At 41.5% G+C, this 22695-nt stretch overlaps 1 protein-coding gene and 1 pseudogene across 1 annotated transcript in view; both read right to left on the reverse strand.

Moving 5' to 3' along the window:
- LOC124544796 (protein still life, isoforms C/SIF type 2-like) overlaps positions 1 to 22695 on the reverse strand; it is a 600560-nt gene that overhangs the window by 87596 nt on the left and 490269 nt on the right. The window contains exons 7-9 of the mRNA XM_047123478.1: positions 19712 to 19898; positions 7275 to 7541; positions 2851 to 2960 (exon numbers count right to left, since the gene is read on the reverse strand). Of these exons, the coding sequence (XP_046979434.1) occupies positions 2851 to 2960; positions 7275 to 7541; positions 19712 to 19898 (564 nt within the window). The remainder of the gene's footprint in view (positions 1 to 2850; positions 2961 to 7274; positions 7542 to 19711; positions 19899 to 22695) is intronic.
- Positions 9126 to 9242, reverse strand: LOC124546058 (annotated as a pseudogene).

The raw sequence follows: 22695 nt of genomic DNA on the forward strand, positions 1-22695 counted from the left end.
TCAAGTTCAAAACAGATAATTTGGTAGGAAACTTTTATTTTGTTTGCACATAATTAATTTCATGAACTAATGTGGTTTAGAATTATGCATCAGAGGAGAGGATAAGTGTGAAAGCATCAAGAGCCAACATGGCCAACTTTACAGTGTACTGTTTCTGGAAAGGTATACATAGCAACTGGTAAGCTTCTGGACAACATTGGTAGAGGAATACAATTACTATTTCTTCAAGTTAAGATGCAGATTTCCCACAGGAACAACTGCTTCCATGGAAGAAAGAGACCATCAGTTTTTACAGGCAGAAGAGACATTTGCAAAGCTTTTTTCAGATCTGATAAGGGCTCTTTTTAGAGTTGGAGAGCAGGACATGAGACAAGGTGTAGAAATTAACTTCATACAGTTTTATAGGTATTGGCAGAAAAAGGTCTAGTAAAAATAAAATAGTTACTCCTCACTGAACCAAGATTATGAGTAGGAGCACCTTCTGGTTTTTTTGGGACCATGCACTTTTCGGAAGTCAGTGTGAGTCTTTAAAAAATGAAATAGATTTTGTGAAGTTAAACATGAAAAGAGCCACAGAGAACCTACCAGGCTTTTCTTCATGCTGTATTACATTGAGAGCAGCTTTAAGCATTGGCAGTCCATTCCAGCAGCAGCTATAATGGCACCACTTGGTGTTAGCAATGCAACTTGCCTCACATGCCACATAAGTCTCTGACATGCTAATGCCTCATGTTTGTGCCTTCCTGACAGTAATTGAAATTGTTGAGGACTGCTGGGTCACAAAAAGCAATGTAAAGTTCTCTAACATTAGGTGAAATCATGTGAGTAATGAAGTAATGTGTAAGACCCATGGCAAGATTAACATTTGACACTCTCTGCTTTTGTGCCAGGTGCAGTTGGAAGTGCGGGAAGTTTTATGTAGTTTGTACTGTTTTAAGAAACCACCATGCTTCAAAGTAAATGGTCTTCTATTGGAAGTTAAATTTTCTCTTATCAGCTCATCAATCAAACCTTTCTCTGGAAAAGGTAAGTACTTTTCCATTGATTTACTATATAATGGAGAGAGTGCATCACATGATCATACTCTTTGAAAACACAAGCAGGTCGGTCTTACAGAACTCAGCCCTCCAGAAAGCAGGATGATATGCAATGCTGAGGTAAATACATTTAAAAAGAGGTCAATTAGCATGCAATCTGGGCACCATAAGAAAGGTGTGGTTAGGTATCTTTACTTGGCCTTCTGCACAGAACAGAGCATGCTATGGTGATAAACAATCCATTCTTACAGTCAGATTGTACCACACCTCTTCATCCTCCCCCCCCCCCCCTCCCCCCTATTTGATTCAGTACCACATTAGTTATTTGAGCTAACTATCCAATCTTTAGCATTCTTCTATAGCACCACATTTCAAAAGCTTCTAGTCTGTTCTTGTCTGAATAGTGTATTGACCATGTTTCACTTCCATACAAGGCTACACTCCAGAAAAATACCTTCATATTCAATGCTATCAAGATTCTTGAGAAACACTTTTCGTGATTTTGCCAGTCTTTTTAACGTCTTCTCTACTTCAGCCAGCATCAGTTATTTTTCAGCCCAAATAACAAAATTCATGGACTACTTTTAATACTTTTAATATATCATTTTCTAATCTACTAGTGGACTGAAGCAGACATATTTAAGCTCCCAACAGTGCAATTTATTTCCACTTCAATAAACTTCAGCAAAGTCTCTTACCTGATGCAAAACCTCCTTGAGTTAGCTATTAACCAACATTCTAACAGAAGTTTTTTAAGGAGAAGGGGGGAGGGTTGGGGGAGGGGGAGGAGAGAGAGAGAGAGAGAGAGAGAGAGAGAGAGAGAGAGAGAGAGAGAGAGAGAGAGAGAGAGAGAGCCTGCATATTAAAGTCAAGCCTCTCCAATCTTCACTTCACTAGTAGTGATCTGTGAAAGAAAACATAACAGTGTATCATGCCAACACCTTGCACTTGAAATATAGCTCTGCTAGTCCCCATAGAACACAGTACATGCAACTACTAAAACAGATCACCTGACTATACATCCAACAGGATAAATAAACTTACTTTATACACTCCATATCTTTCCACGAAATCCCTGATTTAGTAAGTCCTGAGCAACTACAGAAAATTTATTGAACATTATGCCTCTCAGCAAACAGTATTGTGGCTACAGATTGATCAACTCTTGTACCAATCATGTGCATTTCTGATGGTTTCCCCTCTTTTGTCCTTATTTGGCACTGCTTCCCTGTAGCACTTCTCATACTATTACTTAACATCTAAATCCCAGAAAACTTTCTACGATTTAATTTAGCACAAAAACTCTTATTAAGAGTGTTCTCTGAAAACTCAAAAATTTCACAAGGACCAAACCATACTTTTATTGTAGAAAGTACAGTCCAGACACTAATGATACAAAGGGGATGTCCTTCACCTGTGCTCAAACTGGATGTATCTATTGCAATAATTCACTAAATTCCCGCCACTTGTCTCAAGGAAATGAAAATTTCTCCCCTGGCTGCAGTGGCCTCTCACAATGCAATACAAATGCATATAAAAATCACTACCTAAATTAAAATCTGGACTGAGTAATTTACCAACATTACATGCATGCTAGTAAATTATATATTACACCCAAATGGCATGTAGCATTCGAGTACTTCACAGGCAATTTGAAATTGTATGTCACATAATGCAGTATCCAAGTTGAAATTTTTTGAGTTACACACTCAGTGTTTAATGCACATATATTTCTCCTCTACTGGCATTCACATTTACTATGAACACTGGCACTTATGTTATTTTCTTATGAAAAATTCTGTGTTTTTTATACCTTCAGTAGATTTTCTATTTCGAATGAGTTCGTCCGGGAAGTAGTTTTTCCACCAGCTTCACTAGAAGGAGCAGGAGAGCTCTCCGCCTCGGGAGAGTAAAGCTCCTTGCCTGGAACATTAAAATTTGTTTTTTTGAAATACTAAAACCTCCATTTTGTGTTTCATTTGGTAGTCAATGATTTAGGATAACAAAATTCTACAATATTGGCAGAAAATATGGAAAGTGTTAAATAATATTATTTAAAATTAATATTAAAAGCCCATTTTGACTTACAGATAGCACTGTGAATGTAATTTGAAGAATACACAAGAAAATGAAATAGAAAATACGCTGTTTGTAAACTGTATAAGAAAGAACAAGTTTCACAGGATTTCTAAGGTTCACCAATGTTCTGTCATGTAAAGGATACAAAACCAAGTAATCAAGCAAAATGATGAGTATTATCTGAGCTTCTTGTCTCATAATGTTGTTCGGGCCAAAATTTAATAACAATTTCCAGCAATCAGACATTAAGAGGACTTAAGATGATGCCATGGTGAAATGCAGGGTGATTATAATTAAGGTTCCAATTCCAAAATGCTGTAATTATATTTGAACAGAATACTATCAAAGAAGATGAAAATATTATGGAAACAAAATTTAATAAAAATTTTGGCGCTAGGTGGCACCGTATTCAGCAGAATTTGCAATGAGACACTCACCATGAATGTATTAATGAAAGATTACATGCTACTGGCAAAGTTCTTCTACAAGAATGGTGACTGTGTGTCAACAGCTCTGCAGAAGTTTTGGGTACTCAAGAGTATGAAAAACAGTGTTGATCAAATGTCCACCAAGAGTCTGGAGAAAATGATTATAAAATTCAAAAAGACATGTCCTTTTGAAATGTAATGTGGCAGAAGGAGAAAACGACTGATGTGACATCAGTAGAAGATGTGGCCACAGCATTGCAGGATGGGGTCAAGCAGTGCTGTGCAAACAGGCAGTGCACAGAGAACTGCCTGAACTTTGGATATGCCTATGACCATGGTGCATAAAATTCTACAAAACATCTTGCATTGCTATCCATATGAAACTACCCACCAGGTTTTATTCCATGAGAATAATTGTATCCTAAGACTGTGATGTCATCCAGGACAGAAGGATGGTCGGCATCCATCGTAATATCATCTGTATGTTATTGCAAATCCAGATTTCAGCTAACAGTGCAACTATCATCTGTACATTACAGGTGGTCATGTAGACTCAGTATAGTTATAATGACATATATGACAATATAAATTTAGCATGTACAGGCATCAATCAATGCTTACACATCAAAGTTATACTGTAACATGGCACTCCACCACACATTACAGTGTCAGTGAAATGCTGCAGCAGAGGTATTTTGGAAATACTAGGATTACCAAGGATCCTATGTGACTTCTGGCTGGTAGGGTTATATGGAAGGTGCTGTATTCAGTGCCCCAATTACAAACACAGCTGCAATGAAGGCACACATTGTGCAACACATTCTTAATGTGACCCTTGAGACACTAGATCTGTCATGTAACATGCTGTTTCTTGATTTAAACTTATGGCAGAAAATGATGAACAGCATACTGAACATGTTTTGCTCTGGTCTCATGACAATTGAAACAGATTTTATTGTTGCTTCTTATGCAGTTCTTGGTTTTAGGACAGTTAAAAATTGATTTCCTTGCTGCTTTTTATGAGGTTTTTGGCCTCAGAACAATTAAAAGCTGATATCATTGTTGCCTTTTATGCAGTTTTTGGTCTCAGGACAACTAATAATGAATTTTTCCAATCTGATATGGTATGGCCTTGCTGTCATGCCACAATTGTTGAATGCTAATCTTATGTGGTCTGGCACATTGGACAGTACAGCTGATGCAATGTGTGATTCATCTGTCATTTGCAGCCAGACCCATTTAAGTTATGATGCTTACAGTTCCATCTAGTGGGGAAATTTTCATTAACTTTTCTTTGTTTCCATAATGTTTGCTCCTTGTTTGGTAATATTCAGTTCATTATTCTGAGTACCAATTCTTTTTTTCCCAGCATTTTGAAACTGGACCTTTCATTATAATCATTCTAAACATTACACACAAATTCCATTTTCGTGTAAGATTTTCTTCACTTTGATATTAACAGAAAATAATTTATCTAACCATTGCCCAATATTAACACATCCAAGATGCAACTGTTGCATATGGTATTTTAAGCAATATTTGTAGGTATCAGAGCATAAACAAAAGCCAGAAAATATTCAGTCACAAACTGTATTCCTTGAGTAGTTTCTTTACACAGAAGAAAAAAATATTTCAAAATGAACTTAACTATTAGACGTAAAATAATGTAGTTACCATAGAGACAGGTGGCAGCATTTATGAAGGATAAGGATTTAAAGCTTTCAAACCAGCAGTGCCTCCATATCATCAGATGAAGAGAAAGGTACGTGGGAAACTAATTATATGGAAAAATCACAGATCATTCACAGCCCAAAAGGACTTTAATGAATGTGGGAAGATGATAAATACACTCCTGGAAATTGAAATAAGAACACCGTGAATCATTGTCCCAGGAAGGGGAAACTTTATTGACACATTCCTGGGGTCAGATACATCACATGATCACACTGACAGAACCACAGGCACATAGACACAGGCAACAGAGCATGCACAATGTTGGCACTAGTACAGTGTATATCCACCTTTCGCAGCAATGCAGGCTGCTATTCTCCCATGGAGACAATCGTAGAGATGCTGGATGTAGTCCTGTGGAACGGCTTGCCATGCCATTTCCACCTGGTGCCTCAGTTGGACCAGCGTTCGTGCTGGACGTGCAGACCGCGTGAGACGACGCTTCATCCAGTCCCAAACATGCTCAATGGGGGACAGATCCGGAGATCTTGCTGGCCAGGGTAGTTGACTTACACCTTCTAGAGCACGTTGGGTGGCATGGGATACATGCGGACGTGCATTGTCCTGTTGGAACAGCAAGTTCCCTTGCCGGTCTAGGAATGGTAGAACGATGGGTTCGATGACGGTTTGGATGTACCGTGCACTATTCAGTGTCCCCTCGACGATCACCAGTGGTGTACGGCCAGTGTAGGAGATCGCTCCCCACACCATGATGCCGGGTGTTGGCCCTGTGTGCCTCGGTCGTATGCAGTCCTGATTGTGGCGCTCACCTGCACGGCGCCAAACACGCATACGACCATCATTGGCACCAAGGCAGAAGCGACTCTCATTGCTGAAGACGACACGTCTCCATTCGTCCCTCCATTCACGCCTGTCGCGACACCACTGGAGGCGGGCTGCACGATGTTGGGGCGTGAGCGGAAGACGGCCTAACGGTGTGCGGGACCGTAGCCCAGCTTCATGGAGACGGTTGCGAATGGTCCTCGCCGATACCCCAGGAGCAACAGTGTCCCTAATTTGCTGGGAAGTGGCGGTGCGGTCCCCTACGGCACTGCGTAGGATCCTACGGTCTTGGCGTGCATCCGTGCGTCGCTGCGGTCCGGTTCCAGGTCGACGGGCACGTGCACCTTCCGCCGACCACTGGCGACAACATCGATGTACTGTGGAGACCTCACGCCCCACGTGTTGAGCAATTCGGCGGTACATCCACCCGGCCTCCCGCATGCCCATTATACGCCCTCGCTCAAAGTCCGTCAACTGCACATACGGTTCACGTCCGCGCTGTCGCGGCATGCTACCAGTGTTAAAGACTGCGATGGAGCTCCGTATGCCACGGCAAACTGGCTGACACTGACGGCGGCGGTGCACAAATGCTGCGCAGCTAGCGCCATTCGACGGCCAACACCGCGGTTCCTGGTGTGTCCGCTGTGCCGTGCGTGTGATCATTGCTTGTACAGCCCTCTCGCAGTGTCCAGAGCAAGTATGGTGGGTCTGACACACCGGTGTCAATGTGTTCTTTTTTCCATTTCCAGGAGTGTATTTGTGAGACGTGTTGCTATTTAGCTCTGTAGTTATCTTGCCCATCCAGTCATTTTAATAAGTTACTTTTTGTCTTCAGATGGAGTGCCCCATAACCATTTGTTTTAGAGCTTTAGGGCTTCAATTCCTTTTTTGTCTTTTGGTCAATGTAATTCCCCATTTTTTTTGGGCCTTTATAATACATATTTTATTAAAATTTAAATGAATAACATGTTTTCAAGCAAATTTTGGCCTTATGAGATTTTAATTGAAGTCTTTGACACTGTTCCTACCATGAACAGTAACTGACATTGTGGGCACCAAAACTAAGCAAGGAGTAGAAGCTCGAAATAAAGTGCTGCCATTCAAATTCAACAATCTACTACTTCTCTAGATGAAAAACTTGAAAGAAAGTGGTACAGCTCAAATGAAACAATCTACTGATTTTCTGGATGTAATCGTATTTAAAAGGAATACTCACTCCACCCGGGTGCAGGAACAATGAGCCCTGATATCATCTCTTCGCTGATGATAGGGGGATCTGAAGGGGGAGGTGGGCAGACGAGGCTCTCGATGATGTCGTCCGTCGCACGCATAATACCCACAAGATCTGGCGGCTCTGTCCGTGATGACCTCATCATCATGCACAGGGCGAGTTCTTCTTGGAGAACACTCTCGAGATACATCATGTCCAAGTCGCTCACTATAGCACCATTTATTACCATGATCTCGTCGCCCTTGATTATTCCTGTACAAAAAGTTATTATATAGAAATTTATTTACTACATTTACTGGTTTGTATAGTGTGAACTGTACAGCATCAATGGATTTAATGGAATACTAGATTACATGCAAGTTTTACTGGTTGCATCATTTTCTAAATTACAAACTGTTCCAACAATAAACTTATAACCAATAATGTTTCAATGTACTTGTGTGAGACAGTGTCATGTGATCAACATCCACAGAAAAAGGACTATTATTTTGATCAATATCTTAAGTTAATGCTGTGCTTTTAGGCAACTTTTATTGTTTTTGTTATTGCCAGACAAATTTTGGCTAATGTGACTAATTTTTATATTAGATAGATCCTTACTTTATAAGTATACAAACACCCAAAACATATATAAAGCAGTCTTAAGAACAACTGCTGTAATCATAATTGGAGCAGATTACTGTTAGTCATAAGAGTTAGCATAGATTGTTACTCACCACATAAAAGAGATATTCAGAGAGGCACATTTCAAAGTAGACTAAGCTATCAGACAAAGCCCTTTGTCAGGGCTAGACACATACATACACACACACACACACACACACACACATACATACACACACACATGGTCATTGTTGTCTATGGGCACTGAGTCTGCGACTCCAATGGGCCATTGGCACCTGGAGATGACAGTGGCCATGCATGTTTCAGTTGTGAGTGAACGCTTTTTAAGCCTGACAAAGGTCTTCATCCCTTAACTTAGTTAACTTTTAAATGTGTCTGTCTGCTGTTCAACATTTACTATATGTGGTGAGCTGCAATCTATCTTAATTCATATTGCTGTTACTCCATTCCAGATTTTCAATTGTTTGTTGTTGGCATACTTTACAGAAGTAGGCGGAAGAGATTTCTTTGATCTATTAATATACAACTTAGCTCCCTCCACACCCCTGAGAGCATATATCACTTGACTCCCTCCACACAGCTGAATGCTCTCCATCATGATGAGATTTACAGAGAATTATATGTGAATGAAACTAAATGAATGAATGAATGTGTTGTAGCAGCCCCTTATTGTTAGAGGGCCGCAGAACCAACATGCAAAACAAATTGCTAACCACCTTTCTGCAGGGCGGAGAGAAACATCACCAGTGGACAGAAACAGTAAAAGACTTTCCAAACAAACACAGAACTACTTTGCCAGACAACATGTGACAGTATTCCACCAGTCAGAACTGCTGTAGCACTCCGCTGACCTGGCTTTATAAGCACACCTAGACCGTCAGACTGGCAGTGTTTACCAACTGCTAAGAACAGCTCTGGCCGGTACTTACGCCAGCCCTAGCCTTGTATTCACTCGTCGTAGTCTTGTAGTAGCATGTTGTATTTTGTGGAGTAGTTTTGTGCATGTGCATGCACTCCGTGTTAAGGCCACAAGTGGCCCACCGGGACCATCCGACCGCCGTATCATCCTCAGGTGAGGATGCGGATAGGAGGGGTGTGTGGTCAGCACACCACTCTCCCGGTCATTAGGATGGTTTTCTGTGACCGGAGCCGCTACTATTCGGTCGAGTAGCTCCTCAATTGGCATCACGAGGCTGAGTGCACCACAAAAAATGGCAACAGCGCATGGCAGCTGGATGGTCACCCATCCAAGTGCCAGCCATGCCCGACAGCGCTTAACTTCGGTGATCTCATGGGAACCGGTGTATCCACTGTGGCAAGGCCGTTGCCGTGGAGTAGTTTTGGTCAGCATTTTCTTCCATTGTCTTGTTTCCTTATCTGTTTTGCTATCACAGAATTGTCTTTTCTTTTTTTTTTTTTTTTTTTTTTTTTTTTCTGCGTTTAAAACTTAGTGTATGCCAAGAAGGCGTTTTTCTTTAATTGTAATAAAGTGCATCTGAACTGACTGTTAGTTCTTTCGTGCTGACTGCAGGACACTACAGTTATTGGTGATAAGGATACAACTTTCATTTTCAAACAGAATGGCCTCCTCTGAGGAGCTTCCTCAGTCCTTGGTGGAAACTCTACAGGAGATTCAGGCAATGCTCACGCATTTGGACATTCGCTCTCACTCGCCAGCGTTGCAAGAAGCAACCCACAGCGTTGATTCCATCGCAGGTAAATTGAACACTTTGCACGTGGCTCCACCAACGTTTCTGGCTTTCAATAGGTCTGTCGAACCATGGCCAAATTATGTTGAACAGTTAGAACAACATTTACTGGCACATGGGATCCACAACGAAAATCAAAGTCAGGCTTTGTTTTAGCAACAGCTGGCCCACAGGTGTATCGTTTAGTTACACAATTGAACCCTGAGTAGTCCCCCTCGAGACCTCTCATTTACTTACTTTAAGGGCTGCCTTTTTCAGTACTTTGATGCACAAATACATGTCACCTCCACCAGTCAGATTTTCTTTTCTTGTCAAAAGTCTCCAGGTCAGACTTATCTTGAATAGATTATAAAGTTACAGGGTCTCTCCCATGATTGTAAATTCTGGTGCACTGACATCGCCTGCAAGCAGCCTTATGTCTCTTTGTTGATTTGCAGTATGCTGGTTTTTCATGCACCTATCTCTCGACATCTGTCTGCTGATCATTCATGCGTTTGAACAGTCTCACAGGCTACAACCACCATGTCTTGATCCAGCTGTTTTCACGGCTCACCAGTTGCTTAGCACCGAGTGGGAGCCTTGTCAATCCATTGGCCCACTCTGTGACAGGAAGTCTTCCACCCGGCTTCTATCCTGTCCAGACTGTTTACAGACCCACCAATGGTCAGAGAGCCTCCACTGGTGAGTAAGATGCATGGCTTACAGCCAAACAGGCCCTAGCACTGTGGTGTGTCAGGCTTCACAAAAACATCATGTCGATGCCACGCTTCCTGTAGACTCACAGGCTCATCGTGAATCATCACATCAGGACCTGGAAGCCTTGCATTCCATTGAAAGCCAAGTATTCTCCATCATTCCCCAGTCAGGTGCCCATTTTCTCATTACCTTGGAGGTCATGCATATTCCGGTGGTCTTCCAAATTGATACAACATCATCTGTCTCTATTGTGGATGGTGCCACATACCAACATTTGAGTTCGCCGGCTTTATCCCCATACACTTGTACCTTGCACAGTTTCAGTAATCACTCTATATCTGTCAATGGCGTTTTTTCCACACAAATCTCTTACAATGGTTGTTCCTTCACAGCTCAGTTTTTGGTGGCTGGATCCCCTGGTGCAACTAATTTTTTGTCCCCTGGGTTTATCTGTGCAGGACGCAGAACAAGTGGTGTCAATTCCCTCATCGCCCCATTGCTCAGAAAATGCAAGGGTTTCACTATGCATGTTCAGCTTATTCCCTCTGCTGTTCCTCATTTTTCTAAGGCCTGCCCAGTTCCCTTTGCTCTCTGAGACAGGCTCCAGGTGGAACTTTGCTGCTTACAGGATGAAGGCATCCTTTCTCTCGTCGCACACAGTCGTTGGGCGACGCCTATTGTGATAGTCGAGAAGCTGAACAGTGCTTTACACATCTGTGGCGATTTTAAGGTCATGGTCAATTCTCAGTCTATCATCAATGCCTATCCTGTCCCATTGGTGGATGACATCCTCACACATCTTGCGGGCTCAACCGTTTTCACCAAAATTGATTTGTACAATGCTTATTTGCAGCTGTCTTTGGACCAGAAATCACAGCAGATCCTAGTCATCAAAACCTCGTGTGGCCTTTTCCTGTACAACTGCCTCCTGTTTCACATTGCCAGTGCCCCTGCCATTTTCCAATGTTGTTTGGAATGCCTCACAAGCCAGGTACCCGGGGTGGCCAATTATCTGGACAATGTCATCGTCAGTGGCTCATCAGCAGTGGACCTCGTGGAAAAGCTATACTGGCTGTTTTCTGAGGCTAAACTGCGTTGCCAGAAAGAAAAGTATGACTTTTTTGCATGAGAGGTCAGCTATCTCAGGTTCATGATTGATGCCCGTGGCCTACATGCCTCTGAGGAGTATATTGAGGTGATTCAAAACTGGCCTCCTCCCACCAATGTAAAGCAACTACAGTCCATCCTCAGTCAAATCAACTATTATCAGCATTTAATTCCACAGATCATGGTCTCACAGTTGCATCCTCATTTCCCAAGTACAGCGGCCCGGGTTCGATTACCGGCGGGGTCAGGGATCTTCACCTGATTCGAGATGACTGGGTGTTTGTGTTGTTCTCATCATTTCATCATCATTAATGGAAGTGGTGAGAGTGGACTGAGCAGAGGTTGGGAATTTGTACAGGCACTGATAACCGCACAGTTGAGTGCCCCACAAACCAAAAATCATCATCATCGGCATTTTATACCCCACGCCACCGAGATTTTGGCGCCCCTGACCGGGTTATTGCACATGGGTGCGAATTCGGTTCGGTACACGGTGTATGAGCTGGCTTTAATACATCTCAAGTCAGCTCTCTCCCACCCTCCTTGTCTGACTGCTTACGATCCTTCTCTGTCCTCATCATCACCACCGATGCCTCGGACTATGGCCTGGATGTGGTCCTCTCACAAGTGGTCGACGGCGTTGAGAGACCTGTGGTTTTCGCATCCAAAAAATTGACCGATGCTCAAGCCAAATACAGTAAAATTGAAAAGGAAGCTTTGGCGCTGGTTTTTGCCCTGACGAAGTTCTACAATTTCATGTATGGTCATCATTTCACACTGCAGACCGGTCACAAACCTTTGGTTTCTTTGTTTCACCTGGGTGCTGCAGTGCCCATCCAGACGGCACGCCGTCTCCAGCATTGGGCATTCTTCCTGGTGATGTTTGACTTTGATATTGTCTACCATACTTCTGAATGGCATGCAAACACCGATTTTCTGTCCCAGCTTCCTGCCGTAGTGGATTGTGAGTTTGATGCTTCCCCCTTGGTGTGTTTCCATGTGGACCCAGACATGGACGCAGCTCTGGATGCGCTTCTGTTGGATGCCGATGCAGGCTGTTGGGTCACTGCTCAGGATCAGACAATGCAGAGGTCCAGCACTTTTGAGATCATCAGCAAAGTCTCTTATTCCGCATTGGGGTTATCCTTTTGCATAGCGATTCTGATGTTCTGTGTCTGCATTGCACCTCCGGGTCCTTGACCTTCTTCACACTGGCCACTGGGACATCATCCTCACCAAACAGCTGGCCCGCCGACACATTTATTGGCGCGGTATGAATAAAGACATTGTCTCCCTCATGTCAGCCTGCAACATGTGCCAAACATGTCAGACGCACCCCCGTATCAGTATTTTTCATGGCCACATGCTGCTGCTCCATGGGAATGTCTTCATTTGGATTTCACAGGGCCCTTTCATGGTTCCCAGTGGCTCATCCTGATTGACTCTGGGTTGGGATACCCATACGCCTCCCACGTGATGAGCACCACTTCTGCTGAGAGTATCAAAATTCTCTGGCACCTCTTTGCTGTTGACGAGCTCCCCAAAACAAGTGTTACGGATAACGGTCCACAGTTTACTTCAACCAAGTTTAAGCACTTCTGTACTGCCAATAGAATTTCCCTTGTCCATACTGCCCCATTTCATTCTGAATCAAATGGCCAGGCAGAATGATTTGTGCGGATATTCAAGACCCAGCTCAATAAGCTGCTGACCCATCACCCGCTGGAGGAGGCCGTGCTTCTTTTCTTGGCTACATACCACACTGCCCCCCCATGCCATTAAAAGTCCAGCTGAGACACGTCATGGTCCACCAGTCTGCTCCCCCATACCTTTCCTGGTTTCTTGTTCCTTCTCACCCTCCTGCCTGCACGCCGATGCACTCCTTTCGCGTCAGGCAAGAGGTCCATCTATTTTCCCAGGGGGAGAAATGCTGTAGCGGCCCCTTATTGTTAGAGGGCCCGCAAAACTGACACGCAAGATGGGTTGCTAACCCTCTTTCAGCAGCGCAGGTAGAAACATCGCCAGCAGACAGAAACAGTAACTGACTTTCCAAATAAACATGGAACTACTTTGCCAGACAACATGTGACAGAGTTCCACCAATCGGAACTCATATGATTGCTGTAGTACTCTGCCAACCTGGCTTTATAAGCATGCCTAGACCGTCAGTGTTTACCAACTGCTAGGAACAGCTTCGGCCAGTACTTACGCTGGCCCTAGCCTTGTATTCACTCACCGTAGTCCTGTAGTAACATGTTGTATTTTGCAGAGTAGTTTTGGTCAGTATTTTCTTCCATCATCTTGTTTCCTTATCTGTTTTGCTACCACAGAGGTGTGGTTTTTTTGTTTGCTTCTGCATTTAAAACTTAAGTGTATGCCAAGAAGGTGTTTTTTCTTTATTTGTAATAAACTGTGTTCAGATTGACTGTTAGTTCTTTCCTGCTGACTGCAGGACACTACAGAATGAATGTTTGATTGTACAATGCAGGCTTTCATGGCTGGTATTTACATCTTGTATAAGTATTAGCCTATGATATATGAAAAGTTTTTGTGCAATACATTTTGTTTCCTAATACTGGAGACAACATAAGAGGCTATAAAGATGCAATTAGTACTCACAAATTTCAAAATGCTCAGCAAATAGTTGAACAATTTGGCTTGTCGAGCTTTATTACATTTAAAAATACTAACTGCATCTGTATAGCTTCTAGTGATCTTTACCATAGCCTAAAGCCCTTACAACAAACATCTCCAAGGAGATAAAGTGTTCATTCTGCAGAAGTGACCAGTAAGATTAACATGTAAAGTAGATAATTGTACAGCTTGCAGAAACCATCTTAGGATTCTTGTACTCACTTTCTAATGCATTCACTACTCAACGTTATTTGTTGCTGATCAGATTAAGCTAATCTATGACGTACACAATTACAATAAAAGGCATGAAAGCTATTTCCACGTAGACTTTGCCACTTCATCTATGGTTCAGAATGGAGCTGTGTACTCTGGAGAGAAGATATTCAACAAGCCCCCATCTAACTTAAAGCAAGAAACTGATAATCCCTCTGAATTCAAAAGAAAATTAAGAACGTACCTCATTAGCCACTATTCCTAGCAATTATCTGAATATCTAGATTCAGTACTGTAAGTATGACTCAGTATTTGTAGATGTACATAAATACTAGCCACCAATAGCAGATTAACAGCAGCTATACAATATAAATGCAGAGGCAGCAGCTTTTTTCAAAACATATGTGGGACGTGCTTGACAGACGTGTTCATGTTCAAAGAGATTTCAGGATTGCAGTTGGTCGTCGTAAACTTCATTCCACGATATTTTGGCTGGACAACTGCCAACCATCTACAGGTGAACTGAACAAGGACTGACGAAGAGATTCTCCACTCCGTGTTATATAGTGTGCTGATGGTACTCCTGCGCATGTGTTGAAGTCGCGGAGACAGAAGGACCACACCGCCCAGCGGCAACGCCCTCGCTGGTGGAACTGCAAGACTCAGCTGCCATCGGTATTGTCACTGGCCGCAGCGTTCGAAGTCTTCTGGTGTCTTCATCTTGAGCAAATTTTGGAGATGATGGGATTCCACATGTTATTCAGTTGGTAATCACTGAATAACGCGTGGAATCCCATCAACTCCGAAATTTGCTCGAGATGAAGATGCCAGAAGACTTTGATAGCTGCAGCCAGTGACTATACTGACAGCAGCTAAATCTTGCAGTTCCACCAGTGAGGGTGCTGCCACTGGGCAGTGTGGTCCTTCTGTCTCCACGACTTCAATGCATGCGCGGCAGTACCATCAGTGCACAATATAAGATGGAGCAGAAAATGTCTTGTCAGTCCTTGTTCAGTTCACCTGAAGACGGCTGGCAGTTGTTCAGCCAAAATATCATGGAATGAAGTTTACAATGACCGGCTACAATCCATAAATCTTTTTGAGCACTTGATTCACTGGGAAAATTTTAAATTTTACAGATGTGCTCATGGTTGTCCTCTTTCATTACACACTCTCCAAGAACTCTCATGAGCTGTCATTGAAGAACGGGAGTGGATACCACAGGGTGACCTCCGTAGACTTGTATAGAGGATGCAATGTAGATGGCAAGCCCTGATAAATATTCATGGAGGGCACACACATTACTGAAGCTCTCAAAGTCCAATGAATAGCTCCCAGGCTGACAGAATGAATGATTGCTTCCACTTTGTTTTTGACATCTGATCGACATTTCAGTTCTTTTTATGTAAACAATTGAGGATGCAATGAGGTTTTGTTGTATGCTTAATTTGTGAAACAAAGGTGTAATTTGACAATATTATGAACAGGAAAGTTGCCATTTACCACATAACGGAGATGATGAGTTGCAGATAGGCACGATAAAAATATCACACACCACACCACACCCACCCACCCACCCACCCACCCACCCACCCACCCACACACACACACACACACACACACACACACACACACACACACACACTCACTCACTCACTCATTCACGCACATGCCACTCATCCACACATGATTGCAGTCTCAGGCACCTGAGGCCACACTGCGAGTTGTAGCACCAGACTGGTGCCTATCTGCGACTCAGCATCTCTGTTATACGGTGAGTGGCAACTTTCCTTTTCATAATGTTGTTACATTTCATCCTAGATTTTCCACTGTTTAAAGGTATAATTTGGTAACATACCAGTCCTCAGTTATTGTTCAGTGAAGTATAGCAGACACTTAAAGTCATGTTTCCCTAATTATTTTGAGTTTTCATTCAGTGGAACATATTCCACAGTCACGTGAGCACATAGTCATTGTGATGTGCAATATCTTTGTGATATCAAATTATTATATATATCCAATACAACTAAAAACAAAATGTTTCCATTTAATTAGAGCAAAGGAAGGCAGACTTCCAACTGGTATGTGTTACAAAATTCATTTTTTCAGAATTTTGACTTTCTGAAGCTCTTACATGGAGGGGGAACTGTGAGTAATGCACATACAATACTACTGCTCGATCCCTTACATTTTGCTAAGCTAAAGCTTGTACCCACAATAAATAGCAATGAATACGAAGTAATTTGCTGTTGTGAAAATTAGATGTTTTGTTCGTTAATTGTTTAAGACTCAAAAACTGCTTTGCTAATTTTCCTGATATCCTATGATGAGCTACTGTGAATAAAAACATACATAACTGTTGTATGCATACAATCGTACCCTAATAGTAGTTAGTCCTGAGCACTTTTCCTTAAATTACTGTAGCATCTACTTGTAGCTGAATTTGTGAAGAATATTCATCTTGTCCAATTGCTCCCTACGACTTTAATGTGACTACCCTCTTTCATCATTGTGTAAATAGTCTAAAACAGTCAATTTTCTTTAGAGAAGAAGTTTTCCCACATCAGGCTGAATTGGAACTCCACTGACAAGACTTTGGGAATGTTCAGGGGCATTTTCTGAGTATTTTAGTATAAGGAACTCATGGTCTCCAGTGGCTCATTACAGAGTATTAATGTTATAACACTTTTCCTTTTTGTTATCCTAATTACCTTGTCAAAACTTCTTCACAACAATGAAAAAGTCTGTAATATACAATAACTACAATGTACAGCTCTAAACACAGAGTAATCTACAGATCCAAAAGTACTGTGGCATGGTTTCCGCTGCTGCACAATCAGGTCATCACGGTGTCATTGTGCCACTCTTCTACTGCATTCAGTGAATCCACTGACCATTGCTTTATCCCTAACCTGTCCATACTGCTGGGTACCACTGTTAACATACCACTAATGCAAAGAGTAAATTGGGCATAATTGTTGTCAACAGCTAGTACCGTACATGAATGGAACAAGTTTGTTTCCAAACAAGACACATGGCATATACTTTTAACATTTGCATCACTGTGCATATGTTTTCAGGGCATTATGGATAATAAGTAGATATGGGTAAGAAGTCAAACAAAATGCAATTATTCTGCATCAACTCACAGGAGGCCATAGGTCCCTTACAACACAATTCTCAGAAAATATCCCTAAACAGCTTCTAAAGTTTTGGTAAATTGAACTTGAGTAAAACTGCAAACAGAGAGATGTCTACAATGTTAATAGTCACAGAATCCAACCCCATGAAGAGGAGAAGTACACTAGACTCTTGCTAAACCAGCCATTCCTCGCACATATGGGTGTTGGATTAGCGGAAGTGCCAGATTGTTGAGAGTGCCTAAAATTTAGAATAAAAATTTTATCAAAGCAAAAGATACCTTCATTTTCACAGAAAACTTAGTCCTTGAGTGTGTACCTGTATATTAGTATCACTCAACATTCAATATGAAACATGTCCCAAAGTTTTAGTTGACATGATGATGATATGCAGCGGTAGTATGCTTTATCACATAACGGCTTTACAAGCATTTCATAGGTCCTGCCACGTTTCTGATTGTTGCATAATGTACTCCAGGAAGACATCTCCAGCTTCAGCACCAGCAGTTCGAGATATCCTCAAGTTCTCTCCTCCTATGTCCTCTTCTTCATCTGTTTCATTGTAACTTTCCTGTGAGCCTATGATTATCCCTTTTCTGCTGAAGTTTGGTCATAAATAATTGCTCGTCCAACACTGTTGCCAGCAGCAATGATTTTCTGCGAAGAACCTCAGATCAGTTTATATCTAATTTCGAGTTTCTGCTTGAGGTCTGGCATAATGTGTTTTCCTTCAGAAGCCATGATAATGATCCACAAGGAAAGCCACAATTACAGGAATGTCGAACATTATAATTAACTAAAAACATTGTTGCAGATGAAATTTTATTATTGTAGGCGTCATTTCAGGTTGAAAGCCTAGAAGCTGGAAGTGTGCCAGATTACTGAGAGGCCGGACTACTGAGGGCCATATTACTGAGAGTTTCATGTAGTCAACAAATAAGTGACAGAGCATTGGGGCGAATATTGCAAGGGATGAGACATCTGTAGTTGATTGTTGTCAGGGTAAAGCACTGGAGGCAGTGAGCTGCACACTACACTGGTGGAGATCACACTCTGACCAGAGGTGCTAGTGAATGATGAAAGATCACAACAAATGGCAGGCATGACAGGATTTGAACTCCAAAGGTTGGGAACCACTTTAATAGTAAAACATTGTATAACAGTGTCACACAGATTAGCACACACAGATGCCCAATGTTTGTAGTCACAGAATCTAGCCCCATGAAGAGGGGAAGTAGCCAACAGCTAATAACCAACATGGCACTGAGGCAAATAGTGGAGGGGATGAGGCACAGTAACAAACTAGTCAAAAATGAACATATCTGATAGTAGAAGGCAGCGTATATAATATAAAACCCTGTAGTTGGTTGTTTTGAGGCTAAAGCACCGGAGGCAGTAAGCTGTGTACTAAATTGGCCAGTTGTGTTCTTCCATTGTTCACCAGCGTCTCCGGTCAGAAGGTGGTCCCCATCAGGTTGTATACAGCTGACTGCCTCCAGTGCTTTACCCTCACGACAACCGACTACAGGTGCCTCATCCCCTGCACTATTTGCCCCAATGCTTTGCCTGTTATTATTTGTTGACTACTCGCCCTATCCATGGGATGGTTTCTGTGACCATGAATGTTGGGTGTGTTTCTGTGTGCTAATCTATGTTATCACATGAAGATGATGCTTTAATGCAGATAAACTGGTCAGATGAATAAATCATCAATTAACAGCTGTTTGAGGTTTTATTCAAGTTCAATTTACCATGAATTTCAGTGGCTGTGGCTGCGCACACTGTAAAGTTGTGTGTTCTAAAGTTTTGTCAGTGGAGTTATGGTTAACCCTTTACATTTGGCTACCAAACATCTAAAGGAGGAAGAACAATGAATTCAAACACCATGATAGTGAGAACAAGGAGTATCATCTCACTTCTTATTATTACTAATACCTGCTGAATATTCTGAATCGGAGCACACTGTCGAATTTCATTAAATGTATGCTGAAAGATCAACTATTCTGTATGTGCAAAACAAATATCATGCTAAACTGAACACTATATTTCAACTACTATTTCTACAAGGTCTACAAGGGGTTGTTGATCTTTTATAGCTGCATCTAATTATTCCAACTACAAAGAAAGTGTCACCAGTATAATTAAGATTAATGTCTGACATTTCCATATAATTAATTTTGTCTGCATATTTTCTGAAAACACTATGTATTCCATAGACTAACTATGTTACATCCTTGAACACTTCCTAGCAAGCTGAGGAATATACTATTTTGCTTAAAGAACAAGTGGCTTATAGTTACCATTCTGCATAGCAACACTCTTGTCCTCCACTCTGCTCACATAACAGCACAGTTCGTCTTGGCGATCGGCGTTCTCGATCAGTTCTGCTTCCACTGAGAATCCCCACATCTGTTCGAGAGTGGTACGCTGAAGCTCTACCTGATACAGTATCTTTGCACAAACCTCCACTATCTCGTGTGTGTGGAGCTGTAAATTGAGTTATAAAAGAAATAAATGTATACTTTTTTCATTAGTTTCACAATTTCCAACTCATAAAATCAAAATATTAGTAGAACCTTAAGACACACACACACACACACACACACACACACACACACACACACACACACAAACACACACACACACACACACACACAAAAAGAAAGAAAGAAACACAGACACACAAATGTGGCAACTGCAAAACTGTTGATTATCAATTATTGAGAGCAGTTGCCTGGGCAGATGGAGGTGGGGTGGAGGTTGAGAAGGACAAATGAGGCAATGAGGGAGTAGCAGGAATGGTGTGAGGGAAGCCTTTTGAGAGACGACTCAGTGGCTGCACAACAAGATAAAAGGGATTCAGAGGATAGAGGATATGAGAGGTACAGAGAAGAAAGGGGGGACGGTGATAGAGAAGGGCAGATAGGTAGGTGGAGATGAAGAGAGAGAGAGAGAGAGAGAGAGAGAGAGAGAGAGAGAGAGAGAGGGAAGGAAGCGAGAAATGGAGAGGGGTGTACAATGGGGAAAGAAGGGGAGGAAGAGGGAGAGAGAGAGAGAGAGAGAGAGAGAGAGAGAGAGAGAGAGAGAGAGAGAGAGAGTATATCCTTATGAGGGCGCAGGAGGGAGGAAGAGTGGTGGGATAAGGCAGTACATGATCTGGATGGGGTAGGAGTGATGTGAACAGAAGAAAGAAGGAAAAATTTAAGGTGAGACAAAGGGAAATAGATTAGCGGAGGTTTAGGCTAGAGTGATTGCGAGAGTGTAGGATATGTGGGAGAGACAATTTCCAGCTCAAAGGAGCTGGAATGATGTATCCATATCACTCATGTAGCGAAGCAGCTGTTGCAGTCATTTGTGTTGTGGTGCACAGCATGTTAGGCAACTGGATTGTCTAGTTTGTGGTTTACAATAGCTTGGCATTGGTCATTCATGTGTGCAGTCTATTGGTTGCTTGTCATGGAAACATGGAATACTGCACAGTAATTGCAAAATTGACAATACGTAACACGGCTGCTTTTACAACTGGCCCTGTCTTTTATAGGGTATGAAATGCTTATGACTGTAACACAGTGGGAGGTAGTGGGTGGCTGTGTGGGACAGGTCTCGCACCTAAGACGACCACAAGGGAATGACCCACAGGATGCAGGATTGGGAGCAGGATTGTATTTTCTACAAAGGAATAAAACTGTACAATAATTGTCCAAGGAGATTAAAAGAAAATTAAAATCCTAATATTCAAGCTAATAGTTAAAGTACATTTCTTAAATAATCAATACTACAGAGTTAAGGACTATTTGGAAAACACAGACTAGAGAATGGTAAAAAATAGATGTTATTTAACAATAAACAACTATTATTATGCAGTAAACTGTGTTGGGTTAATGATTTTTGCTGTAAAATCATATACCCAGGACCCGCGACAGAAATTTCTAGCTTCTTTACAATCTCTTTGAGTCAATATCTCATTCATTGTGATGAGGTGCTGACAAAGCTAACTCAGACAGACCAAGGGGACAACAAGAAGAAGTCAACAGAACAGCAGATGTATCGTCAAGGTTCTGATGCCAGCCACGTGTGTGTGTGTGTGTGTGTGTGTGTGTGTGTGTGTGTGTGTGTGTGTGTGTGTGTGTGTGTGTGTGTAAATGACCTATAACACAGGCATTGGTTTCTCTTTGTGCATGTTCAGTAGTGTGATGAACTCTCTTGGTAAAAAAATCAAGCCTAAATGGTAATATCATATTTGCAGTTTAAATTTTATCGAATTTCATCTGAATAATAGTGAGTGACTCTCAAAGATCCAGAAAGAATATATCATGAAAAAATAAGCTCAAGAGTTTTGAGTAATTTATGCAGCTTAAAAACAAACTGATAACTGCAAAAATAATTTTGTTTAGTATTTATTCTCATTAATTTGATGCTGTTTCTAATATTCTAGAAACCCACAGTGATAAACCTTTTAAATTGGAATAAATAACAGATTTTGACCACCAATTACTTATAAAAATTTAATGAAGGAACGATGTAATGAAACACGAACAAATCATAAAATGACAGTTGATTCCCAGAAAGCTCCTTCAACATAAAGATTTCGCCAGCAGTGTTCAATCTATGAGCATTGATTTTTATTTCACATTGCAGACAACTATTCAGTTAAGTGTTATAGCAGTGCAATAGTGAAATTAGAATTCTCCATGACCTAATGTATCAATTTAAAGCAATTAAAATTATTAGTGTCTATTCAATAAGCTACAGTGTCTTATGATTTATAACAAGTGAGAGAGAGAGACACTGTTATCACATCTCAGTTTCGTGCACGATTATGCATTTTTAACAGTAATCAGATGAGTAACAAATATTTAATAACTGTGCACTTCTTAAAGAAAATAATGAAAGTGTGACTTTGTGTTACTATAGCATAAACCGAACACCATACTTTCAAAATAAAATAATACTCCTAAAAGAACTAATTCCATAAAATATTAACCATAAATTACAAGAGTGTGTTGAAAAGTGATGCCTCTGAATTTATTATGTGAAAACTCTTAAAGTCTTTTGAAAATAAAGCAAACATTATTAACATTCTACATCTTTATATTTCATGTCTCTGTATTTGCAGCCCTCTGCCACTAGAGGGCTCCAAATTGTAGCCTGTAACATGGTGGTGTGTAAAGTAACTATGTCAGTGTGTGAGAAACAGCTTGCTGTAATTCAGTACAATGGAGAGCTGGGGTGACTTTTTCATTGATTTTTGCGTTTTTAATTAGAAGAAAATCTTTAGTGCCTT

The sequence above is a fragment of the Schistocerca americana genome, chromosome 8, assembly GCF_021461395.2.
Source record: "Schistocerca americana isolate TAMUIC-IGC-003095 chromosome 8, iqSchAmer2.1, whole genome shotgun sequence".
NCBI classification, from domain to species: Eukaryota; Metazoa; Arthropoda; class Insecta; order Orthoptera; family Acrididae; genus Schistocerca; species Schistocerca americana.